This window comes from Nyctereutes procyonoides, unplaced genomic scaffold (genome assembly GCF_905146905.1).
Source record: "Nyctereutes procyonoides isolate TBG_1078 unplaced genomic scaffold, NYPRO_anot_genome, whole genome shotgun sequence".
In the NCBI taxonomy this organism is placed as follows: Eukaryota; Metazoa; Chordata; class Mammalia; order Carnivora; family Canidae; genus Nyctereutes; species Nyctereutes procyonoides.
The window spans coordinates 29902584-29924853 of NW_026575160.1; the positions used below are offsets into that span (position 1 = coordinate 29902584).

Here is a 22270-nt window from a genome sequence, read left to right on the forward strand (position 1 = left end):
AGAGACCCCTTTTGGGTATAGAGGATGTTTCATTAACTCCTTCAGGGTGCTAAAGATAAATTTCATTTTCTGATGTCTTTTCAAAACAAGACTAACTTACTGGTTTGTTACAAGCAGTGTTAGATTTTTTCCCCCTCTGTAGCGGTGGTCTAAAAATAAATTTCTTGGGACGCCTGGGTGGCTCAGCGGTTAGGCATCTGCCTTGGGCTCAGGGTGTGATCCTGGGGTCCCGGGATCAAGTCCCCTATAGGGTTCCCTGCAGGGAGCCTGCTTCTCCCTCTGCCTGTGTCTGCCTCTCTTTCTCTGTGTCTCTCATGAATAAATAAATAAAATATTTAAAATAAAATAAATTTCTGTATTAGGAAAAAGTATAAAGAAATTTTTCATAGTCCTATCACCTAATCCTATTTAAGACTATTTCTTTCTAGCCTTACTTTCCCATGTATTTTTAATACTTAGGAATCACAGTCACGTGGCATATGCATATTTTTAAAAATTAACAGGATACTCTAAACTTGAAATTTATGGTTGGGTATTGTAGGTATATTTATTCTTTTTGGAGTAGGATCATCGGGTTTTCATGGTTCCTTCCCCTTAAAGTTATCTTCTCACGTAACATTAAAGTCCAAGTCTTTTAGCCATGTGCCTTCAAACACTCTAAAATATTCCTAGTAACAGCTTTCTACATGATTTACTTCCTTATTTTTTGTCATAAAAAATACACACCATGAAATCTACCTTCTTAACAAATTTTTAAGTATTAGTATTGTTAACTCTATGCACGTTGTTGTTGGAACTTTTTTTATCTTGCATGCCTGAAACCCCGTACCCATTGAACCAGGACCTCTCCATTTCCCACTCCCCTCAGCCCTGGGTAACCACCATGCTGCCTTCTACTTCTGGGAGTTTGAATGCTTTAGATACGTCCCATCGGTGGAATCATGCAGTGTTTGTCCTGCGACTGGCTTATCTCAGCATAATGTCCTCTAGGGTCATCCATGTCACAACCCAGGACAGGATTCCCTTATCTTTAAGGCTGAATAATATTCCATTGTGTACCTATATCATATTTTCATTATCATTCATCCATCGATGGAAATTTAGGTTGTTAAAAAAAAAAAAGAAAGAAATTTAGGTTGTTTCCACTTCTTGGTATTATGAATAATGCTGCAATGAGCATCGAAGTGCAAATATCTCTTCGAGATCCCGTTTTCAGTTCTTTTGGATGAATACCCACAGTGGCATTGCCGGATCATGGGGCGGTACTATCTGAATTTTTTGAGGGACCTCCGTGTTGTTTTCCACAGCAGCTACACCAGTTTGCATTCCCACCAGCAGTGCACAGGGGTTCTAATTCCTCCACTCTCTCACTAACACTTGTTAGCATCCTTCTTTTTTTTTTTTTTTTGACAACGGCCTCACACATCCTAACTTGTATGAGGTGATAGATCATTGTGGCTTTGATTCAGACTTCCTGATAATTAGTGATGTTGAGCATCTTTGTTTTTTAAGAAAGGGAGCGAGCTGGGGAGGGGCAGAGGGAGGGAGGGAGAACCTTGGAGTGGAGCTCCATCTCACAACCCTGGGGTCAGGACATGAGCCGAAATCAGGAATCGGTCGCTTCACTGACTGAGCCCAGGTGCCCGTGAGCAACTTCTCACGTACCTGTTGGGCATCTGTATGTCTTCTTTGGAGAAATGTCTGTTCAGGCCTTTTGCCTATGTATTCAGGTTGTTTTTTTGTTTGTTTGTTTACTATTAGAATTTAGGAGTTTCCTGCGTATTTTGGATGTTAATCAAATGTATACTTTGCATATATTTACTCCCGTTCTATAGGTCATTTTTCACTCTGTTTCCTATGCTGCACAGAGGCTCTTTATTTTTATATAGTCTCACTTACCTACTTTTACTTCCGTTACCTGTGCTTTTGGTGTCTTATCCAAGAAATTGTTGCCAAGACCAATGTTACGAAGCTTCTCCCTGTGTTTATTTCAGGGGTTTTATAGTTTCAGGTCTTACATTTAAATCTTTAATGCATTTTGAGTTGCTTTTTTGTGTTTCATTTAAGATAAAGGTCCAGTTTCATTTTTGTGCATGTGGAATCCAGTTTTCCTTGCATTATTTGTTGAAGAGAGTGATTTAATTCTTGAGTCCTCTATTGTAGACACCGGGGGGTCAGCTCTTAATAGCAAACCTTTTGAACATAAAGATACTGTGGTCTTTATGTTATTTCCTTAGGATAGATATACAGAATGAGAATTCCTGAGTAACCTATAGAAGCACTTCGGGGCTCTTACTGTTTATTGCCAAGTTGGCTTGCCAAAAAAAATTGTAGTAGTTTACACCCCCATCAGCAGGTAACTCCTTCTTTACCATTTTGTCACACCCTCACCAGCATTCAGCAGTCTGTTTAAAACAGAAAAAAAGAAAACCAAAGAGGAAAACAAAAAACGTTTATGATTTTTATTAGGTTCAAATGGAATTCTCTTCTTTAGTATGCAGTTCTTTGCCACTAATAGTGAAGTGGAGCATCGGTGGCCGTGTGTGTTTATTCTTTTCTGAATTGTCAGGCCCATTACCTGAACTTCCTGTTCTTACCAGGAGAGCATATTAACATAACGATAGAGCAAGGGGTAGCGACACAAGGTAGGTCTGCACCTGCGCAGTGTCACTGAAAGGGTCCAGAAGTATTTGTAACAAGGATTCTCTCTACTTCCAGTCCATGGGCTAAAGGGAACTGGGGGAAGGGGAGGTTGATTAGCTCCCTCTTTGCTTTTTGATAAAATGGGGATAAAAATAGAGGCTTCATAGGTCTGATGAAAAGTGAATGGAATTACGCTGTGTAACTCATCTAGTGCATAGTAGGCCCTGGATGTACGTTGGGCCTTCATCATCTTTTCCCTGGGACTTTCAGCTCGATTTTTGCACTTGCAGGCTGGGCGGCAATAGATGCTGCCTAGAAAAATGCATAAACAATTACTTTTTGGAACATCTTAGTGAGAAGAAGGACAGCTAGAGGGTGTAACAGTGGCACTGCAGTGCCTCTGACCTTGAGTGCCCACAGGGTCCTTTTAGGTCTACAGATTCGAGGGGAGGCTCTAGCGTGTCCTGGCTACAGCTGTTGCCTTCTGGAATTCCCAGTTTGTAACTGTTGGTAGGTCCTTTGCTTGTGGCTGATTAAGAGTTACCCATTTCAACCTCTGTTCCTATCTTTTTTCTTTTTTTCTGGAATAGCCATCCCTGCTCTTTGCCACCAAAACAACAATAATGACAAGTAACTGATAATGATTTTTTTTTAAGCAGCGATAAGCATTTTTTCCTTCCCAATACAATCTTAAAGGAAGGCTTAATGAACAAAGCAAGTAAAAGTAGAACTGCTATGATTGAAACCGGGATGAGAAAGCAGGTAACACAGCAACCTCAAGGAACCTGTGCATACAGTTTAGAAAAGAACAGGTGCCTCGGACCCATCACTACCACCACAGGAAAGTCCCAAGCATTTGAGGTCCCACCCATAGACCTGGAGGCTGCACACCTGTTCTGATGAGTAGCAGGGGCTGAGGGAGCCTCAGGGGGCTTGAGATGCCTGGGTGCTGTGAGTGGAGACATTGAGGGGGAAGAAAATCAAGAAAAATCACCAGCACCAGTGAGGGGAAAGTTTTCATCTTCATCTTGCCTAAAATACCAGCCCTAGTAAGCCAGGGGCTCTTCCTACTGGTGCCCCAGTGAGAGCAGAGGGCAGTCCCTGAGCTTGTTGGGGAAGGGGTTTGCTGTGTTCCTGGAGCTCCTTTAACTGGTCCGACAGCCCGGGCCTGACACAGTATTGACGTGAGGATCCAGCCTAGTAGATGCATAGTTTTAAATCTTAAGTCTTGGAGTGTGGAAAGTCATAAGAAAATAACGAGGAAAGAGTAAAAAATGTTATGACAGAAATGCATTACCAATGAAAATTTGCATTAAAAAAAACTCATCTAATGTTAATCTAGAAACTCTTATTTCATGGGGATTTTGAGAGGCTTGTGGGGGAAAATATCCTGGTAATTGTATATGCTAATGGAGTATCCACAGGACCTTGTTAGAGTGATGGAAATTCTATTTCATGCAAACACTAATGCAATCCTCCCTTTATGTCTTGGTAGAGCTGATTGACAGAGTATAAAATTGCTTTTTAATCCAATTTAGGAAACAAAAAGTGTAGTGGGTTTTAGCATTTAAAAATGCTTGAAGCGTGGAAGCAGAGACTCAGAATACGCTGGCAGATTGTCGGTGATATTGTATATCAATGGTGCATTTCAGAAATATTATTTCAATATAAGTTGCTTTGAATTGAGACCTATTTTGTTCCAAAGCTTTTTTGGATGAGGGTAAGGGGCATGTAGTGTGGAAATACGACCCGGAGAAGAGTGAGCAGGAACCAGTTTTTAGCTCCGTTTCTCCAGAATGGACAGCTTCTAAAAGGTCTCTTTCTTTAACAAGAAGCACTATGGCTGTTCCACCAAGGCCACGGCCACCAGGGCCGCCCCTCCCTCGGTCTCCGTCACCGGGCCCGGTGGCCTCTTGTCGGACCCCATCCTGTTTCATCCTCCTCCGCCTTCTGTCCCACTGACCGCTTTTTTTTACCTCGAGGCCGTCTTGGCTCCTTCTGCCTGCACTCTGGGTCGTTCCTGCATTTCTGGGCGCCCCCCCCCCCCCGTAGTCCCCCCCCCCGCCCATCCCTCTGATTGGTTCTCTGGGAGCATCGCGCACTCCCCACCTTTTCCAAGCGAGGCGGTCCTGGGAGATCCGTGCTCCTGCTGCTTCTGCTCCCGCCTCTCCCTGCACCCCCACCCCCCTGTGCCCAGCTTCTCCCCCAGGCTGCTGCCCTGCACCCCGCTGCCCTCAGGCCATCATACCAAGCAGGTCAGCTGTCCTCTGGTGTCTCAGCTATCTCACGTTGTTCTGGTTTGCTAAGCCAGAAATTTCCCAGCCCCCTCGAATGCCTTTTCTTGCCTTCAGATTCAGCCAGGCACCAAGTCCCAGGGAAGCCAGCCCTGGTTTTGTCACCCCCTCACTCCGACCATGACAAGCTTTTTAAGACTTTGCTAATTGCAGCCACTTCCCTGTCCAGTGGTTCTACACATGACTCCTCCATTTCTTTCAAAACCACCAATGGCCCCACCTCACGTCCCAACTGCCTGCTACAGCAGATGTCAAGCCATCTTCCTAGGAGCCATAAGGACTCCTCGGACCTCTCTTGGGCCCCTTCCCAGGGTCCCCCCCCCCCAGCTTTACTTTACATCAATTTCATGTATTCTGAGTTGCTCTTTTTCTTTCTAACAAATTCTGTTTCTCAAAGTTTGAAAACTGTGGACTAACTCAGAGTGGAGGTCACACTCTGGAGCATGTGATGGAAGACCCTTTGCAGTCTACTTTTCCTGCTTCCTCGGAGAGTAGCGTAAAGCCTGAATTCCGTTGCAGTGTCTGTTACGTACCATTTGTGTGACCCTGGTCAAGCTACTTAATTTCCCAAAGCCTTCAATTTTCCATCTGTAAAATAAGAATCCTGTTCCCTCATAGAGATGTAAGGAGTACCTGAGATAATACTTGACACCTGTTGGTGCTTGGTCAGTGTTGGCAATGCCTGTCATGTTAGTACTTAAGCACCTCGTTACGCCCTTTGATGCTTTGCCGCCTCTGCCCAGCCTTGCAGTGGCTTCTGCTTCCCCTCATCTTTGTAGGTGAACTAATTTATTTACTAAGACTGGCTCCCACTTTCCTCTTTCTGTGAAACCTTCTGAGAGAGAGCACCCCTCATTTGCTTCCTTGGTACTAAGTCAAGTTGACCCTTGAACAATGCAGGGGTTAAGGGCGCCAACCTCCCCACACAGTTGAAGATCATCTATAACTTTTGACTCCCTAAAAACTTTACTAATAGCCTACTACTGTTAACTAGAAGACTTACCGACGACATAAAGTCGATTAATGCATATTTTGTATATTATATGTGTTACACACTATATTCTTGCCATGAAGTAAGGAGGCGGAAGAATGTTAAAATCATAAGGGAAGATACGTTTATAATACTGTACTGCATTTGTTGAAAAACAATCTGGGGGGGGGGTGCTTGGGTGGTTGGTCATTTAAGCGTCCGACTCTTGGTTTCAGCTCAGGTCCTAATCTCAGGGTTCTGAGATCGAGCCCTGTGTCAGGCTCTGTGCTCAACGCAGAGTCTGCTTGATATCCTTCTCCCTCTCCATCTGTCCTTCCTTGCTGAGTTCTCTCTCTCTCTCTCTCAAATAAATGAATAAATCTTTTCAAAAATCTACATGTAAGTGGACCCACACAATTCATACCCCTATTGTTCAAGGGTCAGCTGTATATACCTCTTACTGAGGCAGTCATCATGTTGAACTTTATTGTCTGTACACACACACACACACTACTACTACTACTACTACTACTACTACTACTACGAAGACTAGGGATCATTGAGATAGGAGCCCGACCAATCCATGTCCATGCCCTTGAGATGTCCTTAAGGTATACCGTGGGGCCTGCCATAGGTGGTCATTAGAGTACACTCTGAGCCCCACCAAAACTTTTCCTGGGATGCCCTGTGGACATTCCTGTTTTTTGAAGGAAACAGAGTAACTGAGGAATAGAATAGCTCAGTGGACCAGCAAGCAGCGGCTACCTTGTGAGGAGGCCCCGAGTGGTACTACAGATCTCCAGGCGTAATTTGGCCGTTCAGCTTTGCGTTGTGCTCGTTTCCAGATTGGTTAGTGACTCCCCAGTAGCGGTTCTTTCCAGCTGACCTGTCACTACTGTAAAATTGCTCAGGTGTTTTACCTAAAAACAGATTCAACTATCTGTGGGACATACACACAACACAAATTATCTCCGCACTACTATAAACATTCCCTTTTTTTGTTAGTAATAATAATGGCTATTTAGTGAACACGTATGCGCCAGGTTCTATATGAGTGCTTTACGTTTGTCATCCTACAGAGTCTTCAACAGTTAAAGTTGGCGAGACGTGTATATTTTTTTTATTCCAACAGATGAACGGGCTGAGGTTGAAAGAAATGAACTTGTCCAAGGTCTCAGAGTGGAACAGTAGGGCTGGGCTTCAAACAGTGGGTCCAAATGACAGAGGGTCATGAGGGGAGGGGAGGGGCGGGTCAGCAGTGCCCTTCATTCCCCATCACAGCAGGCCTCAGCAGAACCATGGTCACTTGTGGTATTTTTGTCCTATTCCAATGTATGTCTTACTGAGTCCAGAGAATAGGCAACATGGAGACTCAAAATATATAGCTTATCTTCCAAAATAGGACTAATTTTATCCCCTGAATTCTTTACCGATAGATATTTTTAAAGCATCCATTCTGGGCTTCCAGCCTCTTTCAGATACCCAGTTGTAGCAAAGCACTGTAAACACATAAAAGTTGCTGTCTCTGTTTTATTTTTTTTTTCATTTGGGTAGTCGGTTTTTTATGTTTTTGGTGCAAGTCTAGAAAATAGTTTTGTCTTATATATACACATACACGTGCGCTTATATACATTTATTGAGAAAAAAATGACCTATTACAGAAAACTTAGAAAAAAAAGCAACAAAAGAAATTAATCTCCTATAAAATCAAATATTTAACCACCATTAACATTCGATCCGGGACTTTCCAAAGTTTCAATGTCTGCATATCTGTTTTTAATGACCCAAGTCATAATCTGTATGGTACACTTACTTTCTCTTCATTCGGTAATATATCCTGAACTTTTTTTTTGTCATGCTAATAACATGACAATCTACATGTAAGGCCTGATTTTTGGGGAACACCCTGATAGCCATCATCTAAATGTGCTACCTGATTTTTGGGGAACACCCTGATAGCCATCATCTAAATGTGCTAAAATTTACCTAAATTTAAGTAAATTCAGGTACATGTGCTAAACTAACCTGTGCTTACTCATTTGTTCCCATTTTTTTCTAATGATTTTCATATGACATCTGTTGTTGATACCGAAAATCCCCCCCCAAAAAAGAGTATGAATTAATTCCTGGACATGAATATCTATGTGAAGGCTAACTTTAGGATCATTTTCACTCAAATTATTATAGAATTTTAACCTCCCCCCCCCCGAAGAGAACTGAGTGGTGCCCTAGGGTGGCCTCTGACAGGCCAGCTCTCTCCCGATGGACGGTCAGCCTCTGCTTACATACGTCCAGAAGAAGGCACTACTCGGCTCCTCTTTCTCTGTTCTGACGTTGTGTGTTCCTATGGACATAAGGAACCAGATTCTGACAAATAGATTTTGAAAGTTGCTTCCGAAACCTTGAGACGCCTATATACTTCAAGATCAGTGTGATTTGAGAATCTGGAAGGAAGTGAGAGGCAGGGTAGCAGGCAAGATAGCACAGAGTGCTGGCTTAGCTAATAGAGGCCAAGTAATTATTACAGACAGGCAGAGAGTGTTCCCTGATTTGCGAGCTACAGTTATTCTAATTGATTTCTGCATACTTGTGGATAGGGATCTGCCCTCTTCCATTTATTTTTCTCTTGACAAGTAAGATGTGAAATGTTGTTCCATGCCTTTCTAATTTAAACGTTGCACATGTTGAGAACTGATCTTGCCAGCCATTTTTAAGCCTGGCCAAAAACATAACACATTGTTGTTATTAGCCTTCATCATCTGGTTAGAGCCAACATTTTGTTTGGAACTATACCGGCTTATAAATCTCCTTTATAGGCATAACCTATTTCTGCCATCAAGCAGACTCAGTGAGGAGGCAACCAAGTGTCCTTGGTGAGTTGCCTTGGTTGGCCTCCCGCGGCTGATTAGAGCAAGGATGCTCATTTTGAGAGCCTTCTTAGGAAGCGAGATTCATGCTCTTGAGGATCTTATGATTCAGCGGAGGGGAAAGACGCAGATAACAGCTAATATAAGGCAACGTGTGAAAAGTACATGTACACAAAGAGCAGAGAGGCAGCTTAGAGGAAAAACAGAGCATTTCCTCATGGCCTGATTTTAGGGCTGTGGACGATGGTGTCCTTGAAGCCATATGCAGCACATTCAGCTTGCAAGCTGAGTAAACCATCTGTCTCACGCACGTGTGTTGTACTATTTTCCAAGTATATTTAGATGCCCTGGTGGCCAGCGAGGCTTTTAAATGAATTCCTGTTTTATTACATTGATTGTAGCTTTTTGCCATATTGTGTATTTTCAATCAGTGCTACACTTATGTCTCTAACATTTTTCTTTTCTTTTTTTTTTTTAAAGATTTTTATTTGTTTATTCATGAGAGACAGAGAGAGAAACATAGACATAGAGAGAGGGAGAAGCAAGCCCCCTGCGGGGAGCCTGATGCAGGATTCGATCCCAGGACCCTGGGATCACACCCTGAGTTGAAGGGAGACGTTCAACCACCGAGCCACCCAGGCGCCCCATCTAACATTTTTTCATGTTAAAAATTGTTTTAGTTACTTGAAGATTGGAAACTTCCATTGTCTGCAGGAGTGCTGTCCTATAGAACTTTCTGTGATAACAGAAATGCCTCTGCATTGTCCAGTATAGTAGTCCTTAACTACGTGCCTCACCTGAGGACTTGAAATATGGCTAGTGGGACTGAGAAACTGGGTCTTTAATTTTATTAGGTTTTAATTGATTTTAATTCAAAGAATTATGTGTGGTAGAGGCTATCATATTGGATAATGCAGATCTATTATATCTATTGTAATTATAAAATTATGTAGGTAATTATCTCCCCCACCTGCAAACACGTTTTTCTCTGCCCCACCCCCTCTGTTTCAAGTCTACCCACAAGTGTGGATGGCTACCAGGCCCACTTCTTCTCAGAGGCCCCTATTCCTGAAGCTTCCGTAGGCCAAGGGAAGAGTTCTCTTACAGATCCTTAATGAAGTGACTTTGAAAGACTCTCCTCATCACAGAAATAAAAGGACTTGGTAGGTTATACTTTTCTTTCAGCCACCATCTTATTCTTAGGGACTTGAAGAGGTTTCTATATACCTGGGACACATGCACTAATGGTTTTCATATTTAGTTTGTTTCAGAGTTCATACAGCATGTTCTTCCTTTAAAAAATGACTATTTGGTAGGCGGGGTAACTATAAATAATTGTTAGAGACTCAGAAATGAAGTCTAACTCTAGGGCTCTTAGTAGACAAGAAAATGTCCCTTTCCTTTGTTCTCCTGATAATTAGTAAGAGTAACCAGATGATCTTTCTTCTCTTACTCTGAAACAATTAATTAATACAATTTATAGCACTTGGCAGATTATATTGTCTTTCTCAAGACTTACTGCCTTGGAGTCTTCAAAGATCATCATGGGCAACATGCCGCATTAACAGCTTCGATTAAGGTAACACGATCACGAGAGGATAGCCGAATCACTCTGAACATAAAATTCACCTTTATATTTATATTATGGTTGCTATTCATTATAAATGGAGTGCTGGTTGGATTACTAGGTAACTGAAAAGTGTCACATTTCCCATAAGATTTTTTTGTTCTGCACTGCTTTACAACAAGATATGAAGGGGGCAGCCCGGGTGGCTAAGCGGTTTAGTGCAGCCTTTGGCCCAGGGCCTGATCCTGGGGTCCTGGGATCGAGTCCCATGTCGGGCTCCCTGCATGGAGCCTGCTTCTCCCTCTGCCTGTGTCTCTGCCTCTCTCTGTTTCTCATTAATAAATAAATAAAATCTTAAAAAAAAAAAAAGAACAAGATGAAGGAGGAAGGCAGTGACTTGTGGAATTCAAAAAAACATATGACCAGAAAGTTCCCTTGGAAGTCATGCTTGAGGAGTTCCCATCAAAGTCACAGGCCCCTTGGGGACAGGTCTTCCCATGGAGGCCTTTCTATCAAAGGAGGGTCTTCTAGTCCCCGCCTCCCCCACCCCACCGCCGGGTGTGATGGCCTATCCCTCTTCTCTGCTGCACCCTGGATAGGCTCGCTCACTTTTTTGGCTCTTACTGATTGGAGGCCTGAGGCTTAGAGATTTCTGTCAGGCAAGAGACCCAGAGTGAGAAAAGTTCCCTTTGCTGAACCAAGAGGCCGGAGTGCGGTCCTGGCGCGGCCAGGCAGTGCACCCTGCAGGAGGGCAAGCTCGAAGGCAGCTATCCTCAGAGTGCCCCAAGCCCGGCAGTCCACAGTGCGATGATGACCCAACACTGAGAGGTGTGTCGTGGTCTCCGTTCTGTGTATCCGGATTCTTCCATTCGTCCCCCTCTTTCATAAATTCCACGGACAGATAAATCCTCAGGCAGTTGTTTCGGACATTAAAATTTGTGAACATCTCTTCCCATGGTGCTTCCTTCTGCTGTGTTTGTCCCATTTTAGCTAAACATATGCCTCCATCGTCTCTAATCTGCATCTTCACGGAGGTGCTTGGATGGATGTGGTGGGGTGGCTGGTGGTGGGGCGTATGTGTGAGTGGGTGAGGAGCGAGGCCCGGGGAGAAGCCAGCCAGCTAAAAGAAGGTAACGTTTGCAAATATAGAATCCCACCCCGAATTTCCTTCCCTCTCTGTTCTGTAGTAAACGGCAGCGAACCCATTCTGGCCCTGTGCTCCCACCGCCTTCGTAGATGGTAGGAATGAAGAGGCCTAAGCTGAGGACTCTTCAGTCTTTGGGGAGAGGATCTAAAAGAACAGTATAGTTTGGGGTCTGTCCTGCTCCTCTCCACGGGGTCTTCATGTGCCCACATCTCTTCCCTCCAGCGTCCGAACAGCAAGGGGTGGCTCTTTTCACAGGACCAAGTCCCTCTCCTTGGTAAATCTGGATAGAAAAAAAAAAAATAATGGGTAGTACTAGTGAGTCTCAAGTCTCTCTGGTATAGTTGGTTTAGTCATAGGACTTCTTAACCTTCATGTGTCCATTTTTATGTATTTTCATTTCTGGTTACGAAATTATACCAGCTTATTATGTCTTCTAAATTTTCCTTTTTGCTGTTGGGTCTAGATGTGTCTCGTTGATTAGAGTATCTTACCCTGAAAGCCCCTGGTCTGGCCGGTAGGACTCTAGCGCAAGGCTAACTGGTAGCAGACCTCGGGTCACTGGGTGTTTTAGCAGTTGCCTTCAAATGTACCAACAAGGTTGCAGGTTTGAAGAAATGCTTATGAGCGGTGGCTTTAGGGAAATCAGCCTCTGTTCTCAATATTGAATTCCAAATTACTGTGTTTTAATGCATCTGTCTCCTGCCTTTTTTATTTCAGTACCTACTAGAAATGAAAAGCTTAATCCTACCCCCAGAACATATCCTGAAGCGAGGGGACAGTGAAGCGATAGCATATGCGTTCTTTCATCTGGCACACTGGAAGAGGGTGGAAGGGGCTTTGAATCTTTTGCATTGTACGTGGGAAGGCAGTAAGTAATTTTCTTTCTTTGAAATGTTTTTTTTTTTTTTTAAGAGCGTGAAAAGATGCTAAAAGTGTTTCTATCCTGAGTGTTCATGATGAATAATGACGATTTGCATATGTATAGCTGCTCTTCTCTGCGATGTGCCATCACTGAGCCTTGATGGTTAATTACTGAGACTCTTCAGTTCCCCAGTGGTGGTGGGTGTTACTGAGATGATGCCATTCTGTGCCTCGAAAAAGAAAAAGCAAGTTTATACAATGGGCGGGATGATTCTGTGTTCCGGCAGAGGAGCACTCTATGACCGGAAAACCCTCTTTGCAGCCCTGGACAGCTCAGCATCGTGGCAGTCGTTGACGTGGGTTTTGGCCTTGTGCTGGGCTCTGACTACCACTCCTGGATGGCCTCTCCAGGTGGATTAGCTAAAGAACCACGGTTACCCTCCACCGGACCTAGGTCCTTGGCCAAACAAATGAGTAGCAGTTATGCTTCACAACAAGAGCCGTGGCCACAGGACCCTCGTGTTCAGTGGCAGGTGTATCATTCGTGTATTAGTGGATAATGTCTGTCCGATGCACGTGGAGACCCATCAGTCCTATCAGTCCCAGCGGGTCCCAGGGGAAGAGACTTTAATTGCGGGTGGGACCTGCTTCCTGTCCTGGGGAAGCATCTCATCTAGTTGGGAGGAGTAACCAGCAAACGGCAGCTGCTTGGTGATTTTTCAGAAGGGAGAGGTCAGTGGGGTGGAGCAGTCAGGGATAACCTTATGGGTCAAAGGAGGTTTGAACCAAGCCTTGAAGAACTAGGACAGCGTCAGGAGCAAGGACACGGTGCTGAGGGGTGGGGCTGTTTGGAAGAATGTAAATTGAGGGAAAAGGCCCAAGAGTACAGATTATTAGACAATATGTGCGTTGACACGCTGTTATTAGTTAAGCAAAACGAGTACAACATGCAGTGTGGGGTGTTTTTGCCCCCCTCATAGGGAAACAAAACAAGCGCTAGTCTTCTGATCATTTTTTCGTAGTTTACTCCTACTCTGATGGGCCTCACACAGGAATGTCTTTTTTAATCCCTTTTACTCTGTTTATCTTTGTTGCTTCCATTTGCATTTTGATAATCTCCTGCTCTTCCCTCTTCCTGCCCTTCCCAAACCCAGGAAAGGAATCCAAACTGATGCAGGAAGGGGGGGGAGGGGCGCGGTCAGGCCAATGGAATGGGGTAAAAGTAAGTTGATAGAGAAAGGGAGTCAAGCTGATTGAAAGTTGTTTTTGTTTGTTTGTTTAGTTTTGAAAACATTTTTTTAGAGAATCTCTAATGAGTTGACTTAGATAATTTACTATTTACAACTTGAGGGATGTCCACTCGGTTGATGCTTCCACCCCGACTCTGTTAGGTGTAATAAGCTACTCCAGGTGGCCTGGCCTGGGTGAGGGCACCGTGTGCTGGGGCATGTGTGGGCGTGTGTGCGCCCCGCTGCCTTGGGCTTATTGTTGCACCTAAGGAGTTCTACCCAAAAGAGACAAAGGGAATTTTTATTTAAACACGACAGAGAGCTCAAAAAAAGCTCAGCAAGATTGGACATGAGCGGCCTCACCCAGGGTTAGTTGTGGAAAAAAACTAAACGGATAGTTTGGCTTACCAAATAAAGCCTTACTTCTAGGCTAGCATTTTGGAAACCCAGCAGAAGCAGCTTACCAATTGGGACTGATTGATAAGAAAGGTACAGTTATATGGGAAGGATCGAAACAGGGAGCCCAGAAGTGACAGAGACATGGCGTTAGGAATGGCATAACCATAGCAAAAAAAAAAAAAAAAAAAATCCCAATGAGGAGTAACTAGAAATTTTGTTTGGGAATTAGTTACCCATATAATCAGGTAACAATGGGGAGATGCCCTGGATCGACCGGGAAGGACAATGGGATTCGGACAAACACGAAGTGACATAGCGAGCTCCAAAATCTAGAGGGTGGCGGTGTCGGGGGAATGTAATTAATTACCTCAGGTCCGATGGGTGGAACACTACTGGAATGAAGAGAGGAGGTGCATTTTTATTTTTTTATTATTTTTTTTGAGGTGCATTTTTAGACATAAACCAGGGTAGCAAGGCAGTCGGGGGCCTCCAGGAGGGGGAAATTCTGCGTTGGATCCTTACAGATAAATAGAAACCATTCCAGGGAAGTCACACTACCGTTCCGTTTTTGGAAAGAGAGAGCTATACCCTCAATTCTAGACAAGCACGGTGGGAGTGCTTGGTAGGAACCTACCGCCTTGGGGAGCACCACGCACCTCGGGGAGCGTGCGCGTAAGGGGGTGAGTTGCCCAGGGTTTGCACGGCCGTCCTTTCATGGACTCTTCCCGACGACGTTCTAAGTCAGACAGGAGGCCGGTGGCCGCCTCCCTTGAGGAGAGGAACAGCGTCCCTGAGGGTCTCGCAGCACCTGTGGGCAGAGCCAGGGGTAAACCCACGTTCACTTTCCATCCTGCCAGCTATTTGGACCTTTCCTGGAGGGAGCAAGCACCAGAGGAGCAGCACCTCTGAAACACTTGCCTGGAAGCCTTCAGTTAACCCTGCTGCTCGCGGCTCGGGTACACTCTCACTCCCCTTCTAGTGTTGAGAAAGTTCATCTTTCTATATAAAACTCTGTTTCTGTAGTTGAATACTGACTTACACATTTAACTATAGAATGAGCCCAATTTCATAAAAAAATCTGCATATAAACAAAGGAAAGAGAGAGGAAATAAAGACATCTTTAGGTGGATTTTAAGAGATTTTCGTTTTCCCCCTCATGTGTGTATTTTTCGAATTTTCTCAGCAAGCATAGGTTTTTTACTACAGGCACAGATACGTGTGCGAATGTACGTATATACGCACATTTGTAAAAGTGATGAGAGTAGTACAAAGTAGTTGTCCTTTTAAAAAAAACAAAGCTTACGAATCTCTCATGCAATTTAGAAGAAATACCCTTTGACCTCAAACCGTCACAGGCAATCTTTGGACGTCACTTCTAGATCTGTGTCCAGCTGAAGTCACACTGAGGCATCATCGGCATTTGGGTTTTCAATCAGAAGACTTAGATCGCGATTCTGATGTGGCTCCTTACACTGGTATTGACGTAACTTACCCAGGTTTTGGAAACCGTGACTCCCTGCTGCTGCTGAATGCCCCTGGCCCACCCCGGCTTGTTGGGCTTCCCGCGGGCAGTCGTGCCAGGCCAGCCTTGGAGGTGACAGGTGCCCTCTCCCTGCAGAGGTCCCCCAGACGGCCTGCGCCTGAGCACAGGAGGCTGCGCTTCCCCCAGCGCACCGCGTGGTGGCGCCTTTTGACATCGCCAGCCCCGTCCTTTAGGTTTTGTCCTTTATGTCCTTTTTTTGTTCATTCTGAAATTTAAGGCCATCCCCCAACTCCTTTCCAACATCCCCCTTTTCATTAGAAAGAAAATTCAGGGGAGGAATGTCACAGTACCTAATTTCACCAGTTCCCATGTTAAAAAATGAATATTCTTTTAGTTGACCTTTTGGAGATTAAAAAAAAAAATTCTTCTGTCAGAAGTGTTGGTTTAGGAGTGGGGATGGAGATATGTTTTTCTTTGCTTTTTAATGAGTTTATTATGTCGGAGCGTTAGTCATCTTGTGGAATTAAGCGAGTTTCCCACCAATCAGGCTGAAATAACTCACATTTTTGATAAAACCCCAAAGTCCAGCTGATGCATGGCAGAGATTGTTTGGGTTTGAAACATATGGTGGTTAAAAAAAAAAAAAACTGAGTCCTCAACCACAAATACATCAGCATTTCAAAGGTTTCTAAGATGTTTGATTCATCACTGTCCCGGCCCCTGAAATTACACAATATGTTCCTCAAAGTCAAGATAATCAAGAAAGGGGACAAGTTTTAATTTACAAGATTTAAAAATACATTTCTTAGTCCATCGTACAGCTGCCACCTTATCTGAATTATGCTTATTTTAAACAGTGTAGGTTCTGGTTATCCTCACGCACACAAACACACACATTGCTGCAAACATGAGTTGAATATACAAACCTTATATAAAGGAGGAATCTCATTTGAACTGAACTGGGCCTATTTACAGCAGTGTCGCGCCTTGTGAGGCTCTATTTTAAATGGCACATCTTCTGTTTTACCTATGTTAAATGCTGACGTGGCCCCATCTCCCTCCTGCCTCGATCTTTTCAAGGCTCACTTTGGCGGTATTTATTTTATAAAGCAGGAGAGTCTGCTGACCGCAACTGTGACCTTTAAGATTTAATTTTCTAGTTCTATATATCAGAAGACAAGTATGCCATGGGGTAAATCACTTAGCCTTTCTTTGTTTCCAGTTTTCTTTTTCCCCTTGACCAAGTAAGACTCTTTATTTTCTTTTTGGAGACCTTTCCCCCCCCCCAAAAAAAGAATTCACTAAATAATGTATAAGATTTGAAGGTGGTGTTTTTTAGGGGGACTAAAGCAGAGTATTTCCTTTGAGAAGAGAAAATGGCCCATTGTTGAGGCATAGGATGAAATTCTGATTCTAATTTATTCTCTTTGAACCTGATGGTAAATGCGACTTGCTGTAATGTAAGCTGTGGTCCTTGGGGCATTTCCTCTAACCAAACCTTTCTTCCAAAAGGCTGGCACCTTTTGGACTGCTAAAGAGTGATTCCCCCGCTCCTCACCCGATAGATCTAGTGCTAAATTTTGTGATTTGGGAGAAAGCACTGGTCGTAGCTAACTTCCAGTAATGGCCAGTCTCCAGGTACGGCACAGAGCCTCCCCACCGACGACCCGGTGGACCCAGCTTGTCCCTTTCACTTATTCCCCCTTGGTGACTGGCCGTGATTTGGATCCACCTGACTTTTTAAAAGGAAAACCCTGTCTCTTCCTGGTTGTTGTATTCATTCACGTATCCCTTCAGTCAGTGAGCACGTAGGGAGTCCCTCATTTGTGCCAAGCCTTGTGTTGGAGATGCTGGGGCGACTAGGACTCTGAAATGCTTGGAGAGAAACACTGATGTGTGTGCACACACACACATGCACCTCCATGCACACACACGCACCTTCATGCACACACACACGCATGCACCTCCATGCATACACACGCACCTCCATGCATACACACGCATGCACCTCCATGCACACACATGCACGCACCTCCATGCACACACATGCACGCACCTCCATGCACACACACGCGCCTCCCTGCACACACACACATGCACTTCCATGCACACACATGCATGCACCTCCATGCACACACACGCACCTCCATGCACACACATGCACGCACCTCCATGCACGCACCCTGCATGGAGTCTGCTTCTCCCTCTGCCTGTGTACTCACGGGCACATAAACACACATGTCTACGTAACCCGTAGTGTGCATACAGGCAGTACCATCACGGAGGTAGGACCAGAGTGTTAGAGTGTGGAGGGTTACCAACAGGTTAGTGAACCTGTATAAAACCCTGGAATTTCTCTCTGGAATTGGAATGGCGCATCATTGAACCAAGGGAAAGTGATTTTCCCAGACGACAGAACCAGGTAGTGGAAAGAATGCGGATCAGTCCCCAGGCTCTTGGCTTTAGAACTTTCTATCTCTGTGCCTAAATGCCTCATGAAGGACGAATGGCCTGTATGGACAGTTACCTACTTTACGCTCAAAGAATAAAATGTAAAATTTTGGAAAAAAAAAAAAGAAAATGTAAAATTTGTATTTCGATGATGATTTTCTGTTCTGTTGTTTGTACTTCCAGTTGTTCATAAGCAAAGCAGCATTTTTTACTTACAAGCAAGAGTATGACCTGATCGGGAAAGTAGGAACTTTGGGTTTGGTAGAAAGGGTATATAAAGGGAAGACTGACTTTGAGCCACACACAGCCCTGTCTCAGGTCTGTCGCATTCTCATTCTCACAGCCAAAGAGACTGGACGCAGACTATGACCCAGCCAGTCGTATCGTTTTCAGCTGGGTCAAGTTCAGCCCGTTCTTAGCTGTCACCCCACCGCTCCTCCTTTCCATACGAACCGCACGGAGGCGCTGCCGCAGGGAGACCTTTCACGCGGGTCTTCATGATTGTTGGGTCATGTGGTTCCTGCCCGAGGCACTGAGCTCCGTCACCACGGACGGTGCGTGGCCCCCTTTTCTACCCCCGCTGCGTGAGGAGCGCACCTGCGTTTTGACCAGGTGGGGCTGGCACTCAGGCTCCCTCGCTGCTGTCCTAAGGGATCCGTCTCTCCCGGCCTCTGAGATCCTCTTTGAAGAGGCAACATGGACACATTGTCAGATATCCTCTCCCTGGCTGTGTAGTGGGTCGGACGAGAGGCCGTTAGAAATCATCGGGGACGGCCCAGGGCGTGATCCTGGAGACCCGGGATCGAGTCCCACGTCGGGCTCCCTGCATGGAGCCTGCTTCTCCCTCTGCCTGTGTCTCTGCCTCTCTCTGTCTCTGTGTCTCTCATGAATGAATAAATAAAAATAAAAACCTTTAAAAAAAATAAATAAAACCAAAAAAGAAATCATCAGGGAAACTGGGGACTTGTTTGTTCCCGTACCCACCCTTCTGTCCCCTCTCGGATGCTCGTGACCTTTCCTCCAGGGTTAGCCTAGGGTCACTGGTGACGCAGCACTGACAGGTGTGGGGCCTAGAGCACACGTCTGGTTGGGCAGTGACACCCCGACTTCAGTAGCGGGCAGCCAGTTTGCTGTGCCCCTTCCGCAGCGGCCCAGCAGAAGGCAGGGGAGGCCAACGCAGACGTGCCGTTCGGGCGCCGTGCGTTCACTCGGAGCGGCCCAGCTCTTTGGGTTTTTTTTAACCAAATACACATACATTTTCAGTTCCCCCTGAACCGTATGTTTTTCCAGACCAAGGTCTTTAAGAAGAGCTCTGTGGTCCTTCACGGAATAGATAAAATCGATGAAACAGAGCGCCCTTTTTCCCACTCTTATTTGCACCGTCAAATCAGTGTGTCGCTACTTGCACTTGCACAATTCCTGGACGTGCGGCTAAAGCCATGAGGTTCTTGTGGGGCAGTTTGATGGCTTTTCAGCGAGAGGGCTCAGGAGGCGGGAGGTGGAGCTGGCAGGATTTCTGCAGTGCCTCTTCCTGCTCTCGCCAGACCTCCGCTGCTTATCTCACAGTCCGCTGGACCCTGCACAGCAGGGTGGGTAAAGGATAGAATTGCAAACAGAAATCGTATTTGCTTTTGTTTGGCGATGCCAAAAAGCTTAATCTGATTTTACGAACTCGATGTAAATGACAACTGACATGAGAAAGAGATTTTTAAGAGCACCCTGAGCATCTCTGCAGTCCTGGAGGTTGCCATGGGGGCCGGGGGAGGACAGTGCGGGAAGACTGTGTGTGTGTGTGTGTGTGTGTGTGTGTGTGTGTGTGTGTGTGTGTTTAAAGTCAAATCACTGTCTCCACCCTCTCCAGAAAGACCAGAACTGATTAGAAGAAAAAGACTAACTCAATGCATGGAATTCTGTATGCGTGCCAAATACTGCAGCAAGAAAGATTTGGCATCTGAGTGAAAAGACACCAACCAACCATTTGATTTCTATGGTTGAACATACCCAAGCTCTTGCGCTCCTACATTTCATTTAAAAAAATTGCTCCCTGAAGTACAAACTGACTTCAATTTTGAATAAAATTGAGCATTCAAATTTATAGCCACTTTGAAAACTGGGGGTTTACTTCTATCACGTGAACCTGAACGGATTCTCAATTACAGCAGCCCTGTTGCACGTAGAGAGCCTGGGTTTAAAACAAAAACAACAAACCCTCCAGGTGGGTTTTCCCACATTTTGGGGGATGCTTTCATAGCAGCCTTTGTTTATGGGAAACGGTATTTAAAACCGTCCCGTATTGGGGGATCCCTGGGGTGGCGCAGCGGTTTGGCGCCTGCCCTTGGCCCAGGGCACGATCCTGGGGTCCCGGGATCGAGTCCCACGTCGGGCTCCCGGCATGGAGCCTGCTTCTCCCTCTGCCTGTGTCTCTCTCTCTCTGTCTATCATGAATAAATAAATCTTTAAAATAAACAAATAAAAATAAATAAATAAAGCGGTGGCATATCGCAGTTTAAATTTAAGGACGCTACTTCCCAGAAGAGATGTTCGGTGTCTTCCATAAAGGCGCTCAAAGGGTCTTGTTGTTGTTGTGGTTCTGTAATATTTTCTCCCCCTTGTCTTGCAAAAACCTCTTGAGAGACACTGGTTCCTTGGCGTGATCTCTGTGCGTTAGCGGCCTGTGCGGAGAACGCTCCCACGGCCGGTCGCGGGCAAAAGTCATCTTTGTTTGCACGAAAGGAAAGTCTGATTGAACTCAGGGGTGAGCCTTTCATTTTAAGAAGAGTTAAAGTCTGGGGTGTTTTTAATGTTTTAATCTCTGTTTAAGAGGTTTCTGTTACAAGAGGAAAATTGATAACATTTTTACCTCAGCCAACTGCCAGCAAACTGGCTCTGCTCTAACCCCACGTTTGTGGTGATTTATATTCTCCGTGGCCACGCGCTGTAACCTCGGAGCGATACCACCGTGGTGCGGATTGACCGCATTCCAAATGCTGGACTCACATACATAATGTTTTTACTTTTAAATAATATTCAGACACCAGAATAAATACCATATGTGCACGGATGCCGGTTACAATGGAACCTTGTCATTTCTTGGGAGGGAGAACATTCTTTGTCTCCGATTCCCGTTTGAAACGAGTACGCAGAAGATAAATAGCGCACACCGATGGCATTTCGAGAAGGCGTAGGTAACCAGGCCGCCGAGATGTAGCAAGGATTCCTTGAGCGATGGCATTTAAGGCCAGCAAGATTGCTGTGGTGGGGCCCCCCCGGCCCCCGTCTTTGACACACACGAGGGCAAGGATTGTTATCTGGCATCGCCCACGTAGGGCGTAGTTCTTGTATTTTATACGTGCAGCGTGCTGTAGCTGCGGGACGTCTGCTGGAGAAGCATCACCCCGTGAGCCCTGCGTTCCTAGCAACGGTGAGACTCACATGCCGATGACATCGTAACAGGGAGGGTAACACCCGTGATAACGGAAAAGGGACGGATTGATTGGAAAGCCATAATTCAGCCAGAGACCTAATGTTATCTGAAGCCGCAAAAGCAGAACTTAGGTGGCCTGACATCATCAAAACACAGATAATCCATCTCTCCCCATCCACCCCCCCCCCCATGATATTGAAGGTTGAAAAGTTTCCAACCGAGATGAGAAATAGCTCCTAAGTCATGCGGGATTTTAGATTTTTGTTTTTGTGCATCTTGGTTGGAATTCTCATCCACCTGGACCTGTTTTGGTCTTTTGTTTGTTTTTTTTTTTTAAATAGACGTAGTAGAATGCCTTTCGTATTTGTACATCTGTAATGAGCTTCCACAAGTCCCTCCACCTGCGCTTCTTGGGGAAGCGTTTCAATCCACGTTTGTGTTATTAGCATCAGTTGAGCTAGATTGAGTCAGTGCTCTTGACATTTTAATGATACTTTATAGATGAGGAAATCCCGGGCACCGAAGCGATGGCTTCCCTGCTCCTCTGCACCCCAACCCACCCAGTGCTGTGAGGTTTGCCCAGAACATACAGCGTGAGATTAAGTGTGAGTCACACATCATACTGCACCTCTGACAGCTCCTCCGGCGTGGAGCTCGGGCTTTGGGTGACTCCTGCATCCTTCCTGGGAGTTCCTTGTAGAACTGTTTATCATTATAAAAATGCTCAAAATAAAAAATAAAAAATAAATAAAAATGCTCAAAAACCTCTCTTTGAAACTGAGAAGTTGGGAGACAAATATCGAACCTCTAACATACTGTCTCTTGTTTTCAGCTTTTCGGATGATCCCTTATCCCTTGGAAAAGGGGCATCTGTTTTACCCTTACCCCATCTGTACAGAAACAGCAGATCGAGAGCTGCTTCCGTGTAAGTGCTC

At 45.0% G+C, this 22270-nt stretch overlaps 1 protein-coding gene across 10 annotated transcripts in view; it reads left to right on the forward strand.

The window, feature by feature from the left end:
* Positions 1 to 22270, forward strand: part of ST7 (suppression of tumorigenicity 7) — a 240472-nt gene that overhangs the window by 207056 nt on the left and 11146 nt on the right. For 8 of the 10 annotated variants that reach the window (XR_008663026.1, XM_055314566.1, XM_055314568.1 and 5 more), the window contains 2 exons: positions 12206 to 12356; positions 22168 to 22260. Coding sequence is in view for 9 of the 10 variants with exons in the window: in XM_055314566.1 (XP_055170541.1) it covers positions 12206 to 12356; positions 22168 to 22260 (244 nt within the window). In the remaining variant the exon portion in view is untranslated. Of the gene's footprint in view, positions 1 to 12205; positions 12357 to 22167; positions 22261 to 22270 lie in introns of those variants that run through there. The other 2 variants (XM_055314565.1, XM_055314573.1) reach the window with 1 other exon arrangement.